The 24,064-nt window shown below is 42.3% G+C and overlaps 1 protein-coding gene across 1 annotated transcript in view; it reads left to right on the forward strand.

Annotated features, from left to right (window-relative positions):
• The window catches only part of plagl2 (PLAG1 like zinc finger 2), a 56,617-nt gene extending 34,327 nt beyond the window's left edge, over positions 1–22,290 (forward strand). Inside the window, exons 2-4 of the mRNA XM_023956394.1 lie at positions 8,905–8,988; positions 9,070–9,523; positions 14,578–22,290. Coding sequence (XP_023812162.1) covers positions 9,213–9,523; positions 14,578–16,054 — 1,788 coding nt within the window. The 5' untranslated portion in view covers positions 8,905–8,988; positions 9,070–9,212 and the 3' untranslated portion in view covers positions 16,055–22,290. The remainder of the gene's footprint in view (positions 1–8,904; positions 8,989–9,069; positions 9,524–14,577) is intronic.
• The last annotated feature ends 1,774 nt before the right edge of the window (positions 22,291–24,064 follow it).

The raw sequence follows: 24,064 nt of genomic DNA on the forward strand, positions 1-24,064 counted from the left end.
ATCACCGCACGTTTTTTTATTTTTTTTTAAGTCCTGCATATGGTGCGTGATTGGAACTATAATAAACACATTAAACACATTCAACTTTGCTGATAATTTACTTTTTCTGCTAGTCCTGTGGTCAGACTTCAAGGGTTTCTGTGGGAAACCTTTTATTTCTGTTCTCCTTCACTCCGTAACACCAAACATTAAAAAAAAAGAGTATGATTTAGAAAAACCTCCACCTGAATATTAACGCGCCTTTCATTGTGATACAAATAAAATTACTTTTATTTAATGATCACTGCAACTGTAACTCATGTACAAGTTGCTTTTGCCTAAGCAAATTCACAGTGCTTTTATTTTGGTAACTTCAAATATGTAAAGGGAACAGTCAACATTGTCTGATTTCCCCGACAAAATATTTTTCAGTATATGAAAAAAAAAGAAGAAGAAATGTGCCTGAATGTGTAGCGGGACACACGTGTTCATGTGTGTTTTCAGAGTCGGACAGGCATTTTTCCCATCGTTCCAACATCACATGAACGCAGCGTTTCTCTAACTGACTATTTTTTCCAAAGAGACATCAACCCATTGGTGCAATTGGCACTAAAGTGAGAACAAAATCCACATTTTTGAAAGAAAAACTCCAAATTCTTTTTTAAGTACAAATATTAATTTTCAATCAAAAATGAAAGCAGGTTTTGTCTGGGTTTCATGTTATTTCTTTCTCTGATGTGGTAAAAAACCCGAAACACGCCACACATCTGCTCCTAGTCTATAGTGCCCATTGTGGCCCACGGGGCAAAAAATGTGGACAAGGGTGCAGCGTCAGGCCACCAAACGACAGCGTTGAAAGTGTGTGCAACTCACCTGTTCTTTACAAATACTTCACAACACGCTTACCACCCACAGGTGTGCTTCAAGGAAACTGCTAAACACACCTGCGCTCCCCCCTCCCTCCACGGAAAAACCCGCCGCCCCCGTACAGGTCAACCCCCCCTGTATGTGACTGCAGCTTAAGACAAGATGATCATGAACAACAGCTGGAAACCTTCAGCTACATCTGAGTTTTAACACTCAGATGTAGAAAAGTGTAAATAATCAAAGATTTGACAGATGAAAATCAATGCCTTAATGTTTGGGGAAAAAAACTATTTAAATTATTTTCCCTACGAGTAGAATCTGAAGAATACTGTTTTCCAGTTGGATTGTTGTATGATTATGAGTTCATAATGAGTTCAGTTCATGCCTTAAGCATTTAAAATGATGAAAAAAATCTATTTTTTTCCCAATGATTGGTTGCTGACTAGAGATAAATCAGAGGCGTTTTCTCCTCGTCTGTGATCCGCTGGAGCAAAACAAACAGAGAAAAAAACAACACATTTTTCTTTGTTGAGTTCAAGTTTTTGCACGCTCCAACAGTATTTCCTTCTCAAAATGCAAGTTACTTGTTTGCAAAAAAGTTGTTGTGCTCCCAAAACTGTGGCACCCTTGGGATGGACTGATGAACAATCACAAAAGCAGAAACCGGTCTTTGATTAGATCCAGATTCCTGATTTTACTCAGGGATGCAGAAACATGCAAACCAAGCTGATGGTTTTTTAAGATTCATTTGTGAGCCTAGTGGTGTTTTTTCTGGAGCCTTTTCATCCTGGAGCTGAAGCGAAATGACAAAAAAAAAAGGGAATGTGACTTTCTCTGGAGGAGTTTGTCTTCTTTGAGCCTCGGTTGTAACTTTAAGGAGAAGACAAACTTTTGGAGATTCTTCTGAGTTTCTGCCATCAGTTGGCTCCAAATGTTTTTCTAAAGACACAGCCAGCATGCTTCATGTGTGCTTCATGTGTGCTTCATGTGTGTCTGCTCTTCATCATCTCCCAAAGCTGCAGTCTTTTTGCTTACCAGGTTTGTAGAGTTGATGGCTTCTCTTCCTACTTTCCATTCATCTCCTTTTTTTTCTGAATGCGGTTCCACAGTTGAGGCACTAAAGAAAAGTGCTTTATTTGTGTTTGCTTTTTGTTTTTTCTTTCTTGAGTTGTCTTTTTTTCCTTCATTGTGGTGCAGAAAAGAGGGTTTATCATGTGATTAAAACCGCTTCCTGAATTAGATTCTGGTTGGTTTTTTGCTTGCAAGAAACCAGCATTGTTATTATAAATTATTTGTAGGTTTTTATGAAAGTAAGTTTGACTTTAACAGTGTAACCACAACGTGACACAATGCGGTTCTTGTCTATTGTTGGTCCCAAGTCCGGATAAATGCGGAGGAAACTGGACTGTTGACAGAGGCAGACCGGTCGGTTTCTGATTGAACAAGGTTTTTGGAGAGTGTGGAGATACCTCAGGAATGGAGGAGAAGTGCTTTGGTTCCAGGTTTGAGAAGAAAAAAGATGGACTCAAACTGATAGAAGTTATGGGAAGAGTAGAGGCTGAGGTGGATGTTTGTGAGCTGCAGTTTGGTTTCATGCAGACTCAGAGAACCACAGATGATCATTTGTAAACTTCCATGAGTGACATATTGTAGGTTTTTTTTTCATATATGTAAACTTTTGCTTTGTTTAAATCTTCGGCCAACCCATTCCTTAAATCCACACGACAAAGTGATAAGCACATCTTCTTTTTTGTAGTAGGAATACACCGTTTTTTGGAAGTTTAGCTGATTTCTTAACTGGTAACTCCCATCTCTGTCCTTGAACATTTGTTTTGTGTTGACTGGAAGGAAGCTGTTTCTGGCTTTAAACATGACCGCTGTTTAAGGCTTCCTTAGTTTCCATAAGTTCAATAAACCTGATTTTAAAAATAGTGCGTTTATATGCGTCCCATAATTCACACCATGAACTATTCAAAGAGTTTTTTTTTTGTCAGATATACAAACACTGTAGATTTGTTTCATAAGTTTTTCCCCAAACTCCAACAAAGTACTGTAAATATGATAGAACTAGCAATGAATATACTAGTAAACGCGTTTTGTGAGTCAAATATTCGTATGACGCGTTTGTCCCAACACTGCTATCTATTCCTTTAGCAACTTTAGCTCTGACTTGCGCATTTGTGGCTTCCGGCTTATTTTGTGCTCCATAATTACTCCAAGGAATAATTAGCAGAGAACATTCAGGCTATGTGACCAGAACTTCTTTGTTAGGTGTCCATTTTCACTTTTTAATGGACACCCTGCAGCCAATCAGAATTGAGTATTCACCTGGATCATAGTATAATTTAGGGATAGATAACAAGTTTTGCACGCTTTGCTTGTGTGATTAATTTGACAGATAAACCTTTCTGTTGTTATCTGTTAGTCTTGAGACGAACCACAGAATCTGCTGTGCGTTTGGTTTGGAAATGTCAGTATTTCATGTAGACGACTTCTAAATAAATGACTAAAATTTCCGTTTTACGTTAAACTAAATCGGAGGTCTGGTTGTTGCCAACTGGACTGTAAATCAAAGATTATTCCCTTTCTGTTCAGGTAATTCAACTTATTTTTTAAGTATGCAGATATTAGAATTTATAGCGAAAGCAAAACCTGCTCATTTTTATTTTGTTTTCCTGATTTGTGTGAGAGTTAAGGAAACATGAGGAACGTATATGAGTAGGAGTATCACAAAATAAAAGTACTTTTACTTGACTGCATTGTTATTGGAGAATCTTGGCCTCTACATGTGAGACTCCAAACATACAAAAAGCTCAAAGATTTTACTTGAAAAGGAAGTTTAATGCTTATTTCTGATCCAAAAAGCACTTAAAAGCCTTAAAAATGTTCTAACAGTGAAGCGGCACCTTATTTTGGACGAATTCTGGTTGCACTGACTGACCTGGAACCGATTTTCTGGGGTACATGGCACTCAAAAATCCGACCATTTTAGTACAACTTATGGAAAATACGAAGCCGCACTGCTTGATGGACTGTTTGAGCATTATGGGTAATATAGTTAGGAACCAGGCGGAAGTAGCCCTTTAACATAATCAACTGCAAAAGTGAGAGCACTGTTTTGGTTTTTACGTGTTTAGAGTTGTCATCTATTAGGTTTAGAACTCTAAATCTTCCCATCAAGCCATCAGACCAATCGCGTGCAATTGCAGTCTTTTAGGCATGCTGGGTAATGTAGTCATATCTCTTATCTGACTCTTTTGTTAACGCGCTCTATAATCTCCTTATAGTCCGTAAACTAAGATATTTAGGGCAAACTAAATTCTGCATCGTCACAGTTTTTTTTTATTTACGACACATTTCCTTTCTAGAAAACCAACTAACTTTCAAAATAAGAGCTTTTTATTTGGGTTGCAGCTGCAGCTTTTATGTAATTTATGAAAGAAAAAAACAACAACAACAAACATCTCACTCAAAATCATTATTATTATTATGGGATGTATGATAACGAGTCATCTGGACTTAGTTTTTTTAGTTGGAAACGTCTGCTTTATATAACGTATGCATGAAAGCATCCTGGATGACTGATCGTCACTGGTGTCCGTGCACACATGGTGGGTGTTTTTCATGTTTTTCAGCAGTAGCTGGTGGCGTAGACGGATCAGACGAGGCCGGGTGGAGCGGTGGTTCTCCAGCCGCCGTGGATTCATTGACTTTTCACGCACCCTAGCAAAAAAAAAATTGTACTTTTCCTTCCAAACGCTCCTTTGTGAACGCTCCCTCCAGTAACCCAAAGCTTCCTGTTCGGATGGTCCAGGTCAATGTGGTTAGTAAAGCATGACCTGCTGCCCTCCACCCCTCCCAAACTGTATTTCTCTCCCTCTGGAGTCACTTGACTGGTGCAAAGACCCCTGACTCCACCGCTGCAAATGACTCCGCTTTTCCCTCCCTTTTTTCGTCATCCCTTTATCCCTCCTGCCTGTTTACCTCGCCTCCGTCCCCCACCCCCCAGCTTCACTCCGCTGCCCCTCTGTCCTCGCCTTGATTTACCGAAACGTTTTCTTTCTCTCTTTTTTTTACACTCTGTGTGGAAAAAATGTTTTTTTCTTTATCAACTCTAGTTGTTTTTTCGGTAACTTTTGCCTTAAATTGCTGATCATATTATAGAAATTTTGCCTTCAAATCCCCAAGTCGGTTTAGAAAAGTAAAAGAATTGACACGTGTTGGTGAGCTCTTTTACCAGGGTGACTCCTGCGTTTTGCCATAAATGTTTATGCAGCCGAACACTCACCCACCCCCACGTTGTCACCCAAGCTCCAAACCTTAAACCCCCCCCTTTCTATTTTTAGTTTGCTGGTTCCGCTGGGTTCTGCTCCAGCCGGGACGGCCCCGCAAAGAGCTTCCCAGACCGCAGCGGGTCTGCGGCGGGCAGCAAAGAGTTAACGGCAGTAACTCAGCATGCAGGAGCCGTGGCGGGCGGGCACACAGGCAGTGCAGAGGCTGACCTCTGACCCCCCAGGAAAGGAATGTGGAAGCTCTTTCATCCAGCTCAGAAACCAAAGACACCCAGGCGGTTGGAAAGTGGCGCTTCAATCCTTCTTTCAAAGTTTTTGATTAGAAGAAGCGGGCCGAGCGTCCACGTGAGCGTGCGGCGCGCTGTTTGTTGCAGTGGCATCTGCCATTTTGGAGTGAAATTCCATCCGGCTGCAGCGAAACTCTGCCATGGCTGCAGAGCGTGATTAATGGTTGAAATGGCTGCACTTTTGTGCCGCTGAAAACACAAAAAAAGGCAGAGTGATGAGGCACGGAGTGTTCCCACCTTTGTGTACGTGCAGTTATGCATCCAAACAAAAACGCTTACGAGCCTTCGCTGAAACAAGCGCGCCGACAGTTTTAGGAGAAATGGATCAACTCTTTCTTTGTCCTCTTCCTTGATGCCTTTTTGCCTCTCTGTCCATAATTATTTACTGAACCTCTGTACAGCTGCAACAATTGTAGGCGTTTATGTGGAATGTGGACAGGAAAAAGATGCAAAACTTAAAAAATAGATGTCATTTTTGAGCATATGAACTGCAGCTTTTCAATTTTTGGTCACTAAAACTCAAGGATTTAAGCTAAACTTATTAATATATAATTTTTACTAACTATTTATGACGATACATTATTAAGATGCATGATAAGCAAAAGGTTAGTTAAGTTTTTAATTATTTATCTGTTAACTATTGTATTCTTAACTTGTGTATTCTTGACATTGTGCACTTCTTTTTGTTGATTGAACAAAGAGTCTGGAATAAATTCTATCCGTCCGCCCGAAAGGAAACTCACTTTAGTTGACAAAGTTCTAGATCATGTTTGAGGTGGTCTCAAAGCAAAAAAACATGACATTTATCTGGATTCATTATAGCTAAAATAATCCCATTCAGCCCAGATCATTTCAATAAATTCTGATAGTTCACTTCCAATACATTCACACTCTGCTGCCGAAGGTGGGTGTTCAGTAGTGGTGTAGGGAAAAATCGGCGATATATCGCGATATTTCATTTGGCGATACTTGTATTGATTTAAAATGCTGTCAAGATGATATTTATTTATATATCAGCTTGCACTAAATGCTAAATGTTCAATCAGCCTCGCAGATTGAACATTTAGCTGTTGTTATGACAGATGTACTACTTAGTTTTAGCTTGTATACCGAACCAGAACCCTGTGCCACGTCGCTGCCGGAACCATATAAAATTGCGGATCGTGGTGCTTTGGAGTTGGAACATCCACAAGTGCTCAGTGTCTTCCCCAAGGACACTCTGACATATGTATGGGCAGGGCGGGAATCAAACCTGCAATCTTCCGATCAGAGGTCGACCGCCCTATCGTTGCACCCCGGTCGCACCAAAACTTCTTTTAACGGTCCACAATGGAGACACTGCAGCCAGTCAGGATCTTCATCTATCGCGGCATGAGACGATACAAACTGTTCATGACGGCTCTTTAAGGTATTTCATTTACTTTAGTTTGAGAACATTTGAATGGAGGCAGGTTAAGCCCGAAACATTAACAAACAATGAAAATTGGTAAGATATTTAGTTAAAATGTCATAAATCAAGACAAAACTGAAGAAATGTGAGATAAAGTGCTTTTTTTTTGTCTTTAGTCGTTAATGTCATATCAATTAAAAACCCTTTAAATCCCAGTTTACCTGCCTGATGATGTAATATTTACCATGTGACTGAAATTAGTTTATTAATTCATCAACATTTATGGATAAATGTTTGCCTTGAACTGAAGCACAACCCAGAAAGAAAATCAGCCAAAAAACATTAAGACGTACTTAAAATAAACAACTTTAGCTCAGTAACGTAAAGTTTTTCATCCAGAACACGACATTTCTTGCATTGTATAAAGCTGCTGCCATGGCAACCAGGACTGTTCTCCCTGCATGGGATGTTGTGTAGCGCGACACTGCATGGTTCACATCAGGAATGCAAAATCAGCCTCCAAGCTACAAAAGATCTGCCCCCCCCCCATCCCACCCCGCTGCAGCCCCCCCTGCTGGGGGATGACGGGCACTGAACTGCAGCTTCCAGGCCCTGAAGATCCGTAAACAAGACGCGGAAAGCACGCCGCTGCGGCGTGTTGGCACGTGGGCCCACACGCCAGACCCAACCTTGGACTCAGCCGGTGTAGTGGCGAGCGGGGCGGGGGGGTTAGAAGGTCACTGAAGGTAAATAAGGAACTGCGAGGAGGGATCAAACCCGCCGTCCTGCCGGGGGAAGCAGCAGCTGACGTTTCCTTGATCTCGTTCAAAGCTCAGTCGTGCAGGTAGCTGCTGCTCAGTCAAGTCAGAGCCACCCCCCCATCTGGTGACAGCCCTCCCCCTCTTATCTGGGGGGTGTTTCTGTTTTGCCATGGATTACGAGAGCCTTATGCGCTTTCATAACATGTACACAGACGCACCCACGTCTGACAGCTGTAAACACAGCAGAGCGTCAGTAACAAAGTTTAGTCCCAACATTTTTAGACTTTAGATCCAAACCAAAAGAATCGTCTGAGTCACGGTTTGGCGCCCTCTTCTGTTGTGAACTGGCATAACAACGTGAGTCCAACCTGCTGAACTAAAGAGATTCAGTGAGAGTTTTAGAGCAGGATGCTGGACTGAGTCCTGTTGAGGAAGCAGCAGCAGCCCCTGCTGGAAGTAGAATCAAACGTAAACAGAGGTTTGTGTATGTTTAAAGAAAAAAACGGAATTAGAATCAGTTCTATATGCTGTGAATATAAAGTTCACAAAGTTCTGACTTTAACATCCAGAAACAGACCAACTCGGATTCTTTAACGTCCTTTTTTTCTGATGATGGAGAAAATATGTATATAGAAAATGTGGCTTAAAATGGCATTTCTGAGTATTTCTTTATTCAGAAATGAATAAAATGAGCAGATGAAAAATTGCAGTCTGAAAAAAGGATTATTTGTGACATTGGAAATACGCTTGGCGGGCCACAAGGTCCCTCCTCCGACCTCTCAGCAAGGGTTGATGGGATGAGGGGACGAGCTTACTCCTTGGCAACGGTCCTGCCAACAACTTAGAGGGGAATTTCTAATGAACTACTGTCGCTTTGCAGAAACTATGTCCTAGAAAATAACATTTTTTGGGGTTTTGCCTCAAAATAACATAACCATAATTAAGACCAGTGGGAGCGTTTTAAAAATAGATCAAAAGATTATCACAGTGGGACTTAAAGGAACACAATCTGGTTCTAAGACTTTTATCAAACAAAAGTTATCACTTGAAATTATTTTTTTATTTAAAAGGACATATATAAAGAAAATTGCAGTTTTGAGCAGAAGTTTCTCTATATGTATCAGAAAAATGCCTCAAGTACATGTTAAAAACACGTTCTTCATCAGGGTGGGTCGCTGCTTTGCTGCTGTTTCCGTTTTGACCTGACCACCGACTTCCTGCTCAGCAGTTTGATGGACTTGGATCTTTCTCTGCAGACGTGAAACTTTCTTAAAAACGACATGTGGTGTTCTCCGGGCTGAATTTTCTTCTGCTCTTTCTCCTCGCAGAACCGTAAGGATGCAGAGCGGCATTTCTCACTCACCGCCAGCCACCGCTGTTGGGACTGGGTGAGGAAGAGACCCAGAAAAAAAGTAGGGATTGTTGACCATCCGTGGCTGTACCATGTTTTTCCACCTAAGTCTCTGACTTCAGGAGCGTCTGCGTCTCCTCAGGTTTCGGATCACCTGGATGTTTCCCCTGGATTGCCGGCGTTTCCTGTGAGCTGTCCGTCTCCCGCCCGGACCTTCCCGCATTGTGCCTGCAGGCCCGGGGAGCCACGAGTGCATGTTCATGGCAGCGGCGCTCTAGGGCTGCCATGGCAGCTGCTGCCGCCGATGCCTCACACCACATCACCGCACTGACGCCGGAGGAAGAGGGACGCCGCGCCGCCGCCAAGCTGTTCGGGAGCGCCGCCCCGCTGCCACGGACGGAGAGAGAGCGAGAGAGGGGGAAAGAGGAGGAGGAGGTGGGAAGAGCGAAAGGAAACGAGTGTCTGGTCTGCGGGGCTTTGTTCACTTCCCAGGAGAAGCTCCGCCTCCACGGCCTGAGCCACACGGGGGAGAAGCCCTTCCACTGCTCGCAGCCGCACTGTCCCAAGGCCTTCAGCTCCAAGTACAAGCTCTTCAGGTACACAACGTCTCCGCTTGACCTTTCTGGACATCGATGTGAGAAAACCTCTTCCAAAAAGCTCAGAAAATGTCGATTGGGGGAATCACACCTTCAACCTCATGACTCTTCTCTGACAACTTGTTGCTGTGTGAGGCAGCAACATGGTTGCTGCCTCACACAGCAACAAGTTGTCAGAGTTTCCCATGTCTGTTGAGTTTTCTTTCCAGAAAGGTTTGAATTCGTAAACTTTCTCAGGCTTTCCAGGATCAACGTCTGTTTTGGGTCATGACTGAGTCTGACCCGAGTGCGCTTTAGCTTTGGAGCATTTTGGGATGGTTGAACGTGAGCGAAGTGCAGAATTCCTAGATTATTATTGAGATGCCCCGTTGGTTCAGTCGTCTAAAGTGCACCATCTTTCTTGCCAAGACGTTGATCTCTGCGCTCGCTAGGATGTTTTCATTTCGATCTATTTCTACTAGAGCTGTGAGGATGAAGACAAAAACCTTCATGTCCATGTCTGTGATTGGCTGGCTTTTTTGGGCACAGCGCTCTGTTTCGAGCGCAGAAAAAAGAGAGAATTGAATTTTGATTGCACGTAATCTTTGAGCACACAAAATGTTTAACGTTTTACGCTCAAAACTGGGATTTCTGACTTCTCAACACTTCTTAGTTTTGACACTAGGTGGAGCTAATATCTGCAGTAGGTTCATCGGTTAACCAAAATCATGCTCTTTGAATGACCAGCGGTCAGCAACGTTTATGACATCAAGCGCCAATTCCAAACTGTCTCAACGGTTCCATCACCAACTATGATGTGAACTTTGATCCAAAAAAATATGAAAACATTTCCATTATGCCCGAAACGTTATTTAATTCACAAACAGCAGATCAAACATACATTAACTTAAAAAAGTGCTTTCATAACAATATTACACAAGAAATATGGGTCAAAGTTGAAATAGTATTGCAACTATGTTTGTTTTGAAAAAAGTACTGCATTTGTGGTATGTCACACCTAGAACAATACATCAGAGCAAAATACCATCAATATTTCTAAACACAACCGCTAATATGATAAAATAAGCGAACGCTTTTGGTTTATTCATTTTTTGTTACATTCAGAGACGGGGCCTGAGTAACTTCATGTCAGTTAAATTTGTAATTCTGCTTTGATTGCATGTCAAGTTAAATGTTTTTACTTTTTACTTAGTTTCCTAATTATAGTCATATACATTTTCCACTGCATCATTCTTCATCATCGTCACCCTCAGTAAATGTGATCAGCTGTAGTTTTATTTTAAAACTTGTTCACATTTCACGTTGACGTTTAGCGGAACAGAAAGAAAGTCTGGGTTTAATCTGATCTTTATTGGTTGTTATAAACCTTATAACTTCATAAACGTCAGCTGGTGAGACGCCAAAAACATGACCAAAAAAGCCAGCTGTGCAGTCGTAAACGTGTGCAGCTTTTCCCGATTGCGCACGCGCTCACATTACCACACCTGTCGTCTCACCCGCAACCTTTTCAAAACCCAGGGGAACTGTTACACCGTTTTCATTTCACTGCGTTAGACTCAAGTTTAATCGCCTGTTCATGGAGGCTGACGTGGAAAAAAGTCTGTATTTATATAGGTGGGCGGGGTCACAGACCCAGCGCTGCATGAATGGACCTTGTGACGCCATGGAGGAAAACTGTCACTCAAACCCCCTTTTTAAATATTTTTTAAATCCGAACAATCCAAACACACGACAGATCAAACGCTTATTGTTGTCACCCCCCCGCAGTACCACTGTCCTTTCCTCCATGTGCCAACTGTGGCACGCCTGCCCCGGGTGGCTGACCTCTGGTTTGGACAATTAACCCTTCTGCTATCTTGTGGGGTCCAGATGACCCCACCCTTGCATTGACGTGTTATTCCTACCATGACAAAGGTGGATAAAGGTGGAAAGATTTCATGTAATCCATGGACACCAGTGAAGATCACAAATCATTGAAGAAAAAGGGTTCAGCGCACTGTCTAGTGCCAGCGTTAACGTGCTATTAATGGACCCCACAAGATAGCATGAGGGTTGACAAAGATCCAACGGATTGCGACGTGGAGAAAAGCAGCTTTGCTCTGATATGCATCACTTATCTAATGTGAAGCCAGAGTTTTATGTTTTACTAATGTAAAGAGGCGCAAAACAGATCAGCCTGTACAAAGCTGAAAATGGCCTCTGATTTTTTTTAATTATTATTGTCCTAAGTTTCTGATTACTCTTAACTTTTGATGAAAGACATACATCTTCACGCTCTGTAAAATATCAGCAAGCAGATTAAACTGTTTTTGTTTTTACTGGGGGTGTGACGATAACTGCATCACCGCAGGTTTTTTATTTATTTATTTTTTTTAAATTTCAGCATATGGTGCGTGATTAGAACTATAATAAACACATTAAACACATTCATCTTTGCTGATAATGTACTTTTTCTGCTAGTCCTGTGTTCAGACTTCAAGGGTTTCTGGGAGAAACCTTTTAGTACTGTTCTCCTTCTCTCTGTAACACCAAACATGAACGCGTACTGTTAGATTTCGATGAACATCACTACATGTTTTGTTTGGGAACTATTTTGTGCAACGCACAGTTACGTGTCCGTATAAACAAAGGCGGAGCCTCCTGTCCCGCGTTCTTCATGGGTGTCAGGCCTCATGGCTACCGGAAAGATGACTGCAGTCTGTTTATTACTGAGCAATAAATAATATTTTGAGAATATGTCTGTACCAGAGAGCACAGGTGAAACTCGCGTGCAACTCCAGAGCGGTCCACTGCAGAAGAATCAACACGCACCCCCAACACGTGTGTGCGCTCCTTCCTCCTACACACGCAGCGCGCTGACACACACACACATAGTCATTCTACAACACCTATGTAGTTATTTCATTAGTTAGATAGGTAGTAGTTAGTTAGTCAGTTTTTACTGTTATTTGTTAATAAAGAATACTGCGTTGTAATTGTATTCATTTGTGTCGCGGCCACTGGGGGATTTCGTGTTTGGTGTTGGTAACCCCGGCACCACGCCCCCTGCTGGTTCATCACCACGGTGATCAAAAGTACCACACTGTCGCAGCTCTAGTTTTTACAGTAAATATTACCTGTTAAATACCATCTGTAATTGGTATTTGTCCTTTAAAACTCCCAAACCGATAAAATGGAGACTCAAAAAGCGGACGACTAACCTTTAAAGTAAGGCACATAAATACAACACAAAAAAATCATACAACCATCATAAAAACTGGTATTTTCTAAGTTTAATAAAGTGAATCCACCGTTATTAGCTGCATCCTTGTAAGATTGGAGAGTCCGTCGCTGCATATTAGGTAGGGTGGGTCTGATACTGTCAAATCCAACCGTGGATTTGAACCTCCCAGCCTCAAAGAGGTTGCTCTACGTCAGGGGTCCCCAAATCCAGGCCTCAGTGGCGGTTCTACACTGACTTACTCCCTGGGCGAGTAACCCCACCAGCGCCCCCCCCCCCGCGCACACATACAAAATTTGACAACATCCTGTTGTGTTCCCTATCTTCTATTTAGCCATTTTACACAAAAAAGGCATGAATTTTCTAGACTTGTATTACAGGGGGGTCAAACTCAGTCACACAGAGGGCCTAAATTAAAAACATGCTTAAGGTTTTGGGCCGAAGAAGATAAACATTTACTGAACACGCTAAAGCTAAACTTTTAAACCTTTTAAACTGAACTTTTTGAACATGAATATAAATAAAAACAGGAACACAAGTTAAACCTTAAATAACTTGTAATATTTTGCTCTCCATATAAATATATTCTGTCAAAATTATACAAATATGAACATTCTGCAGAACAAAACAAAGAAAGCCTGGAAATATTAATAAGAAATTACAAATCAAATAATTCCGTTTTTTTTTGCTCTTTTATCATTTTTTAGGGCATTTTTTTAGAGCTGGACTCCTGCTTCATTTTTAGCAATAATTTCTTAATGTGTGACGTCCTGTGTGTGTCTTTGTGAAACATATCAGAGGGATTAGGTCTAAAAATAACTTATTGTGATTAATATGTTTAGGTCTTATAAAACATTAAAGACTAAATCATAGAACTCATCAGTGGGATTACTCCAAAAATATTTGGCATTTCCCTAAATTTGTGCAACACCAACAGCAGAAATCCTCCAAAAAACCTCAATCCATAAAAAATGGTCTGCCACCACCACCCCTCCCCCTCCCCTTCCCTCTGACACACGCGGCTCCGTCTCTATAACGGGAGGCGCAGCTGCGGCCCAGAGTTGATTGTCAGATAGAAAAAGACTCCCCTCACGCCTGTTAGTGTGATTCAGCCAGCCACCGGCGAGTTGCGCCCCCCTCTCGAGTTTTTTGACTTATGTTGTACCGCAAAGAGGTGTTGGCCGCAAGCGTCTTGCAGCAGAGGGCGGTGGTCACGTGCGTGTCTGGTCTGCCGTCTCAGAGCAAGGAATTGTGGGAAATAATCCCCATTGCCTGCTTTTGTCGAAATTGGGTTGAGCACGGGTGATTGTTCTGCCTAATTCTTTTTCATGTGCCTGTTTTACGTTGTTTCACTCTGAGTTATTTCATCCTTTTTTTTTTTTTTTTTTTGCACCATAAGTGTGAAGAGCAAACAGGATGAAGACATACTTAACAGTCTGATGTGTCAAAAATAAAAGTGTTAAGTGTCGGCAGCTGAAGCAATTTCAGATTAAAAGCTTCAAGCTTCCTCTTTGAATATCGTAGCACAATATGTGTGCATCGGGCACGGCAAATGCCGCCCCCTATGAAGTGCCGCCCTGGGCGACCGCCCACATCGCCCATATCAAAAACCGCCACTGCCAGGCCTCGAGGGCCGGTGTCCTGCTGGTTTTCAAGAAACCCTGCCGTATTTGTTGCTGATTACCTGGATCAGGTGTGTTTAGCCGATAAGGAGCTTCAATGGCAGGTTGGTGGGAAAACATGTAGGACACCGGCCCTCGAGGCCCGGGGGGGGGGACCCTTGCTATGTCGTGTCGTCTTCTGGGTAGTCCTAACACTGTCTTGTCGTCTGCAGGCATATGGCCACACACTCTCCACAGAAGACCCATCAGTGTTCGTTCTGTGAGAAGATGTTCCACCGCAAAGACCACCTGAAGAACCACCTACAGACCCATGACCCCAACAAGGAGGCCTTCAAGTGTGACGAGTGCGGAAAGCACTACAACACCAAGCTGGGATACAAACGCCACGTGGCCATGCACTCTGCAACTGCGGGGGACCTGACCTGTAAAGTGTGCATGCAGAGCTACGAGAGCACCCCCGTTCTCCTGGAGCACCTCAAGAGCCACTCGGGGAAGTCCTCGGGTGGTGCCAAGGAGAAGAAGCATCCATGTGACCACTGTGACAGACGTTTCTACACGCGGAAGGACGTGCGGCGTCACATGGTGGTCCACACGGGCCGAAAGGACTTCCTGTGCCAGTACTGTGCCCAACGCTTCGGCAGGAAGGACCATCTGACGCGCCACGTGAAGAAGAGCCACTCTCAGGAGCTGCTGAAGATCAAAACGGAACCTCCGGATATGTTGGGCCTCCTGGCGTCGGGGTCTCCGCCGTGCTCTGTGAAGGAGGAGCTCAGTCCCATGATGTGTGGCATGGGGCCCAACAAAGACCCCATGATGGGCAAGTCGTTCCCGAGCGGGGCATCTTTTCCGATGAGCATGTACAACCCCCACCATTTGCAGGCCATGTCTAACCCCGGGGTGGGTCATCCACACCCATCCCTGATGCCCAACTCCTTGTCTGCAGCTATGGGCATGGGCTGTCCCATGGAGTCCCCTGCATCCATCCACCCACACTCCCATCACCACCACCATCATCACCACCATCACCATCATCACCATTCCCCTCCTCTCCCCCCTCACCATCAGCCTGCGGCCCCCCAGCAGCAGCACCAGCCCCAGCCAGCACCCAAATACCAGCTGGGATCTACCTCATACCTGCTGGACAAGCCTTTGAAAGTGGAGATGGAGAGCTTCCTCATGGATCTGCAGAGTGGTCTACCTGGCCCGGTTCCCTCTGCAGAGCCTCACGCCGCTGCCTCACCCCCCAAGGACGGACTGGAGCCTACCTCGGGCCTGGCGGACGAGCTTTGCGGGGATCCCCTCCTGTCCAAGAGCCCTGCGGTGATCGCTGAGTCTTTGTGTGCTGCTAACATGGACTTCTCCCACCTGCTGGGTTTTCTGCCCCTGAACCTGCCTCCATACAGCGCCCCCATGAGCACCGGAGGTCTGGTGATGGGCTACACCTCGTCTGCGACTTCCTCCACATCCTCCTCCTCATCTCTGCACGCTGCTGAGCCTCAGGCCGCAGCAGTCGCCTCGGCAGCGGCCGCCGTCAGCGCGGCACCTCTTACCTCTTTGCAACCACAACCTCAGGAGCAGCAGAGCTCCGGCGGGGGGCTAGGCCTGGGACACCTGCACCCCCTCCCACCAGTGTTTAGCTCCAGCCTCAGTACCACCACACTGCCTCGCTTCCACCAAGCCTTCCAGTGAGAAAGAAGGCCCACCCGTTTGCCCAAGCTCAGCTGGGACGGGCGGTCCCTCACTGGGCCCGATCACACCGCGGGAGATCCCGAGAAAAGAGACGGACATTCACTTAGAAGCCTTAAATGAAAGTGCGCACAAAAGCTTTTGATTGAGCCTTAAAAGGACGTCGAACCCCTTTGAACAAAAAGAAAAAAGGTGAGAAAAGAAGTTGAAGCAGCTTTTATTTGGGCTTTCTTGTTTGTTTATTCCTTATCCTATAGATATAACGACGTATTAACCCCATTTCTTTATTTCCGTTTACTTCTGCTTTTAGCTCCCTTCCATCCCCTATTTAGTATTATAGAGAGCAGCATCAGTAGGCCAAAAGGCGTGGTACTGCATACTTTCTAAAGTAATAATATAAAGAAATTTAGTGAAGATTATCTGTTTTGTTGTGACCCAGGAAGCATATAGTTTGAAGTGGAGATTTTGTTTAAATTTTTTTTTTTTTTTTTGCAAATGTAAAAAAACAAAAACAAAAAAAACATGGTAGAAAATGTGTTTGAAGCATCTGTGCTGAAAACCTGATTATTATGGAGAGGAGAAAGATCGGTTAGGCTGCGAAAAATATGAAAGATGGCCAAAATACTGCCACAAAAAAAATAGAAAACCCCAACAACCGATCGATCGTCGTCTTCATGAAAGTGCTCTTCGAACAAGGAAAAACTTAAGCTGATCTGCTCCTAGAGTCGGCTCAGTTTGATCATTTCCATGCAAAAAACAAAAAACAAAACGGGCTCAACGTAAGAAAACAGCTGCCAAACACGTTTCTGCGCTAACTTTTCCTCATTAGAAGCACTTTTTCATTTTGTTTTGGCTGAAGGCACTTGCCCTTTGCTCTCCTCGCCTCCTCCTCGTACCTCCGGAGGTTTCCTTCCTTCCTTCCTTCCTTCCCTCCTGGCGGCGGGAGACTCCTCATAAGGGGTCTCCCTCCTTCTCCCCCCTCAAAAGTTCTCTGGAGCCGTTTGTGCCGACTCAACGTTTTGAGTGAAAACGCTCCTTCAGGCAGTCTTTGAAAAAGATGCATCATCATGGCAATGATGGACCCCGAAATATGTGAATGGCTGGAAAAAAAGAAAAAGAGCAAAGAATCACAGAAAAGTATAAAATAATGTTATTGCAGTGTACGAAATATCTCGAAAAATGATTATAATTGATTATCTCAGTAAGGTGTACTTTTTTGGTAGATGTATTAAAACTAAGTAATGTTTTTGATGTCTGGCAGGTTTACATTTGTGTGTATCTTGCATTTTTTTTATTTCTTGATCAACAACAGGATGAAGTATTAGCTTTTCCCCATAAGCTTTTCACCCGATCTTTACGTGAGTTTAGTTCTAGCGGAGTCAGAGCTGCGGACGGAAGTATTTCTAGAAGGCTGGTAGTGGATCGGCTGTCAGTTAGGTTCTGAGCAGAATAGGTTGTTTTGATGGGATGCTCTTCATCCCACAGGTCATGCTTACAGTGAATTTCTGGTTTATTTCACCCTCCTGCTGGACAGAAAGTCCTGAAAACACCATCCCGACAGGATTTGATGGGTCTCCGTACAGTTGCAATGAGAAGTTTGCCTTTAAACTCCAAACATGGCAGCGCATTTAGCAGCCACGTGTCTTGTTATTGTTACTCTTTAGTTTCAGATTGTTACAAGCACTCCATTTCATCAAGTCATTGTCAAACTTTAAGATTTCTGTCATTTAAACGCCTTAAAAGGCTAATTAGCATTTGGTCATTTACACTCGAATGTGCAGACGGAGGGAAAACTGCTGTCTTCATTTGATACCTGTAGGGGCAAAACTTTCCGAATTGAATTCTTTAATATCGCTCTATCGTTGGCAATCTTATAACGCATTTCTTTAACCGTTTTTGCAACTGAAGTGATTCCAACGGACTCTGAATCTGAGAAAAGTAGCTCTGCGCTGACATGCAAAACCTAATCGCATGAAAGTGTGTCAACTGACTTATTCTAAAGCGGAGAAAAGCGGCTCTTTGTGCTGTTATTGGCTAAGCAGCTATTGGTCATTTACACGTAGAAAGTCGAATGTAGCCAAACTGCTGTCTTTATTTGCTACCTGCAGGGGGCGCTGTGGCCTAAAGCTTTCTGAATTTGTCCGATCTGAGCTTTAGCTCCAGCGTCGGCGTTCTTTCAATTAGCTTAACCTTTCAATCGTTTCAATGCATTTAACGTAACCCCAGGGGATTCTGAAACTGAGAAAAGTAGCTCTGTGCCGATGGGCAACACTTTATGGTAATTAAGTGTTTTCGCAATCAACGTATAGCCAGCTAATTCTGAGAAAGGTGTCTTTCAACATGTACGGCATGAAAAAGTTGAAGGATTTTTGTCTGTCGGTGCATAAAGTAAACTTCTAAAACCTGGTTTCATTCAAAGTTGTTTCTAATCAAAGCTCCTTAGTGTAGAATTTGTTCTTCCTCCCTCGATGGAGCAGTCATCATCTGATAGGCAAAGCCAGGCCTCGAGGGCCGCAGTCGTGCATGTTTTCCAGCACGACCTGCCCTTGCATGTTCTAATTGGCAGGACACACCTGAACCAGGTAATCAGCCATGAGTGGAGCTTGTATATCTGGATGTCATGCAGACACTAAAGCCCCTGATCTGACAACTTTCCCGCCACACGAGCGCAGCTGAGCTGGTTTTGCTGCTGGAGCTCCGTTAAGAACCAAAACATGTTGGTTGAATCTCAGTCCTCATTCAGGCCGGACGCTGAGCCACACAGAAAGGACTCGATCATGTTGCAAACGCCAAAAACATCAGTTGGATGAAAAAGTCTTTGTGTAAACTTCAGGTTGCTGCTGTGACGAGAGCTCTGACGCCACACGACGAGGCTGAAATAAGCCAGAAGCATTCAGTTTTACAGAAATGTGCTTTTCCTCGCTCATTCTGAGGGATGTTGTCCTTCGTCGTGCAGAGGAGCCGCTCGCTTTGTCTTCGTTAAAAAAAAAAAAAATAACAAATTGCTGCTTTTCGCCACGGTTTCCAAGTTACCACAACTGTAGACCACTAAAACATCCTGCAAGATGAGCAGGGAGCTAAAACAGAACCGGAACCGACAAAGCGTTCTTCAGTCCAACCTGCTCCTCCTCCTCCTCCTCATCCTCGTTTTGCTGCTTCATTAGAGTGAAAGAAAAGGGTCTGAAATGAAGCGATACCCGGAGGATGGCGGTCATCAATGGCCGCTCCGCCCGGCGTATCTCTTTATCATTTATTTGTTTTGTTTGTCATATGATATATTGTTTTCTGTTTGTACAAACAGGACCTTAAAAAAAAAAAAAAAAAAAAAAAAAAAAAAAAAAACAACACAACACATCACCTCATTTTTTTTCTTACCAAAACCTCGGGAGAAGAAACTTCATTTTTTGCACAATAGCTTATGACTTATAACAACATGTTGTTTTTTTTGGAAACTGTAGGAAATAAAACTCTCACAATGAGCAGCTGATGACTCTAGTGCACATTACACGAAAAACTCGAGTCCCTTTGAAAGGCAGGAGCAACTGGAGAAAACAAGGAAAAGCACTGATGCAGAAAAGCTTCACACAGGCTAGATTAGGAATATCATAATCCAATCTCAATCCAAAATGGAAGCATGTGAAACGTCTCCCCTTATTGGTTATTTCAATAAGTTTGATGGTCGAACGTTGGATTGATCTGAAATGGGCTGTCTGCACCTTTCTGTGGAACGTTCTGGAGGAAAACGGAATTCAAATTGGATCTTTACTTTAAAAAAAAAATAGGTTGTTTTTAAGAAAAACGTCTCAGTTTGTAGCGATCAAAAGGAGATTTTCTTAAAAACAGTTATCTCGTTTATTCCTGGAAAGAAAGGATTAGAAAGCTTTTGGCATTAAGTTTGTCCTCCCTGGGTTTCTGTGAGCTAATCTGAATTCTAGCACTTTCAACCTTAAAAAAAAAGAAGAGTATTTTTTTTCTTTTTAAAATTCAGCTTATATGTACATGTTTTTAATTTTGTATTGATCCTGTATATGTATGTGCCATTAGTCTGATGTGTAGACTTTATCAACTTTTGTGTATTTCTCTTCTCCAAAAGAATAACAGTATTTTTGATATACTTTTCACTAATACCTTTCTACGTATTGGCCCCGCCTCCTTTCCTCCCTGATCTGTTTTTTTTTTTTTTTTTTTGGGTTGAACCAGCTTTCACTCGTTTAGCTAGTCGAGCCTCGTTCCAGCCGAGCGCTCAAACAGAACAGCAGCATCTGAGGCGGTGGTGTGGTGATGCCCAGCTTTCAAAATAAAAGTCCAGGCTGAGAGGACTTTTATTGCCAAAACCAGAACAAATCTGAGTTTTAAAAAAATAAAAAGGGGAAAACGTTGCTTCAAATGGATGTTGGTACACGTAAAGTGGCAGAATCAGAGTTTCGGGATGTGAGCAGGTCGCAACTTCACTTTGATGTTGCACGGCTGGACATGCGTGAAAGTCCATTTGAGGTAAGAAAAGTAAAAGAAAAATAAGGTTTATGTGGCAAAGATGTAAAAGGCAGCTTTGAATTGCTCTGCATTCCTATTGGAGAAGATTAAAACAATTCTATAAACCTTTTCACTACAAAACTGCAACTTTTGTGAAACTTTTAAGTCTATAGCAACTATTAAGAAGCCTGGTGCTGACAAATAATGTAGACATTTTGACTTCCCTTCAGAAAAAATCTTTTTGAAGTTTCCCCAGCATTAAGACCGCCTCCATAATTACATTTTACTCTCTAAAGAAATCAGAGATTTATATCCATGACTCTTTTGACTAAAAGCTTGATGAGACACCAAAGAAAATGCCGTAGAAACCTGTTCTTATTCAACTATACTGATAAAATTCCACATTAGACATAAAAATCACAATCTATCTTAAGTGAGTAGTTTTCTTCTTTAGAATATGAAAGAATTAAGACATAAATATTGGGGCTGTTTGCCAAATAAAGCTAGCATTGTTTGAAACCCCTCTGTTTTTATTCTTGACATGGCAACAGGAAACGCCAAATGTCTTATGGAGGAACTTTGATCCACAACTTGTTTTTCAGTAAAACAAGAAAAAACAAATTTTGCAAGATAATGAATTCCCAAAAAAAATGTTGCAGATTTACAGCAGTAAATAACATTAAAAAAGAACTTTAAATAGAGGATTGCACATTTAAAAGTCTCTCTGATGACGACTTTTAAAAATGACACCTATTTTCATGACCGGTGTGTTTTATTTTTTTAGAAACATATCTTAAATTCGTACAAAATAAGAAGAATATTTTTGTTAAAAAGAATTAACTGAAAAATTTGTGATGACGGAACATCTAAATCCAAATGATCCGTTTTAAAATCTGCTCTGAAAGGATCCTGCATGAAGGATCCAAATAAATCAACACATTTCTAATCCATATTGAGGACACAGTCCAGGTTGCATTCTGGCTTGTTTTTTTAATCCTAACATTCATTAGCCATGTGCAGCTAACGCGCAACTATGTCGCTGTGAATTTCAGGCCTCAGTTGGTCTTTTTTTGTCCTAAATGGGCTTCTGTATCCTCAGCAGAACTCAAACCGGCGCCGCTGTTCTGTTTCTCAGCTCGGCTGTAGCTTCATTACCTCGTCATGCACCTACTAGAGATGCACTTATCCTCACGTTTTCCTCTTTTCTAGTAGGTGCAGTACAAACTACGCTTGTAAGGGAATTTTTATTCTTCACTCTAAAACTGAGAAAGGCTTCTTCACCTTTAACACGCCCTCTTCTGTAGAAAGAAGCTGCACCGTCTGGTGCCGGCTATACATCCACATATAGTTTTATATATTGTTAGCTCCATGTAAGTCTTGCATTCCAATCTCTTTGTGTATCTTGTGAAGTGACATAGCCCATTTATTTTTATGAAATGCTATTACAGCCTCCTCTCGGAGTACACGAGGTGAAAACCCTGATTATTTGCATTCGCCTACGGTGCGTTATTAAGCTCAAAGTTTATCAAGTGCAGCAAGAGTTGAAGAAATGATGTGGAGAAAAGGAAAGAAAGAAGAGTCTTGCTTTTTTGTTACATATCTCATCTGCAATGTTTAATTTACAGATTTGTATATTGGTTGATCCAAAGAGATGATGAACACAACAACAGAACTATTGACTTATTGTACAGTACAGTGTATCTTTGACTTGTCATGTGTTATGTTGAAATAATTAAAAAGCAAACCAGCGGTTTCATACCCTCTGAGCATTGGTGGGCATTTATTTTTGACAAAAAAAAATTCGTTTTGCTCAAAAATATAAAAAAAGAAAATACAAATACATGCACATTGTTTTTTTTCTGCTTAAAATTCCTATTTTACAGCCGTGTTGTAGATTTAGTGTATTTTACACGTATGATATTTACATCATTCGTGAGTGTTTTTTGTGTTTGTCATTTGTCGATGTGCGCAGACAGGTCTTCACGTCAATACAGTTTTGAGCCGTTCAAAGCTTTTGGTCAGGTGAGAATTACGCAGTTTTACACGTATTTTATGTAGTGTAACCCTTGTGCTATCCTATGACCCCACCCTTACTTTGACGTGTTCTCCCTACCATGACAAAGGTGGATAAAGGTGGAAAGATTTCATGTAATCCATGGACATCAGTGAAGATTACAAATCATTGAAGAAAAAAGGTTCAGAGCACTGTCTAGTGGGTCTATATGACCCAACTCCCAATGTTAAAGTGCCTAGGATAGCACAAGGGTTAACTGCAAAAAACTGCACATTTAGCAAACATATTAAAACATTGGTTGTGTTAATTACTCCCACAGACAATAAGAAGCAGAAAAAAAACTTGTTTTGTCTTAGTTGGTTTGTTACAGGGGTAAGAAGACCCAAATGTTTGAACTGAATAATTGAACAGTTTCCAGTGAGCACTTTAGCTCTTATTGACCTTTGAAATGTAGAAAAAAGTAAACACTTGGAGCGACAAAATGGCTTTCTTCAATCACTTTTATAGATGTAGTCAGCTTCAGGCTGGAGATCCATCTAATCCATTATTCACTCAATTAAATACTGTAGTTTAATATAGACTTGATCAAAGTACTGTAAAATAAAAGCATGAAGCACATCAGAATTGTTTGCCACACATTATCCAAGGAAGATAAAAAAAAGACAAAATACTGATCGTTTCAAAGAATGTGGGATTTTCTTTGACAAAAGTCAAAACAAAAACAAAGAAAAGATGTTTCCGTTCAAGGGGTCGAGATCTAAAACAACCAAAGAAACCAAATCCCCTTCAAAAAGACTTGTTAGAAAAAACTGCTTCAAAAATACAATAACTGAACCAAGTAGCCTAAATCCAGGCACCTCTTGGAAATAAAACACCAAATTGGTGGTGTGCTTTGATTGGAACACCTAATGAACTTTTTATTTTTTTTCATCCAGCGAGGGTCCTTGGGAAAGATCCTTTACGGTACTGCTCAACTATTTAGCCACAAGGAGTCTGGGTCTCCCTGTGCCGGTCCCCAGCCCGGATCATACACAGGTTTGTGTCAGGGAGGTCATCCAGCGTAAAAATTAGTGCATCTATCAATCCGTGGTGGTGCAGTGGTCAATGCCTTTGCCTCACAGTACAGAAAGTCCTGGTTCAGAACCCTGGTGGAGCCTTTCCATGTGGAGATTGTGTTTTAGCTATGATGTGTATTACTATTATGTATTTACACATGCTTCGTTTTATTTGTATTGCCCCTCATCAGTGGCGGTTCTACACCAACTCTGTTCGCCGTTTCACCCCTCGAGCTGCGTCCTGCAACCCTGCCCCATTTCCTTCACACACATTTGTGGCACCTTCGTAACCCTTGTGCTATCCTAGGCACTTTACCATTGGGAGTTGGGTCATCTAGACCCACTAGACAGTGGGCTGAACCTTTTTTCTTCAATGATTTGTGATCTTCACTGGTGTCCATGGATGACATGAAATTTTTCCACCTTTTGGGGTCATCTAAGATAGCACAAGGGTTAACGCACACCCAGCAG

Source organism: Oryzias latipes, chromosome 7 (genome assembly GCF_002234675.1).
Source record: "Oryzias latipes chromosome 7, ASM223467v1".
NCBI classification, from domain to species: domain Eukaryota; kingdom Metazoa; phylum Chordata; class Actinopteri; order Beloniformes; family Adrianichthyidae; genus Oryzias; species Oryzias latipes.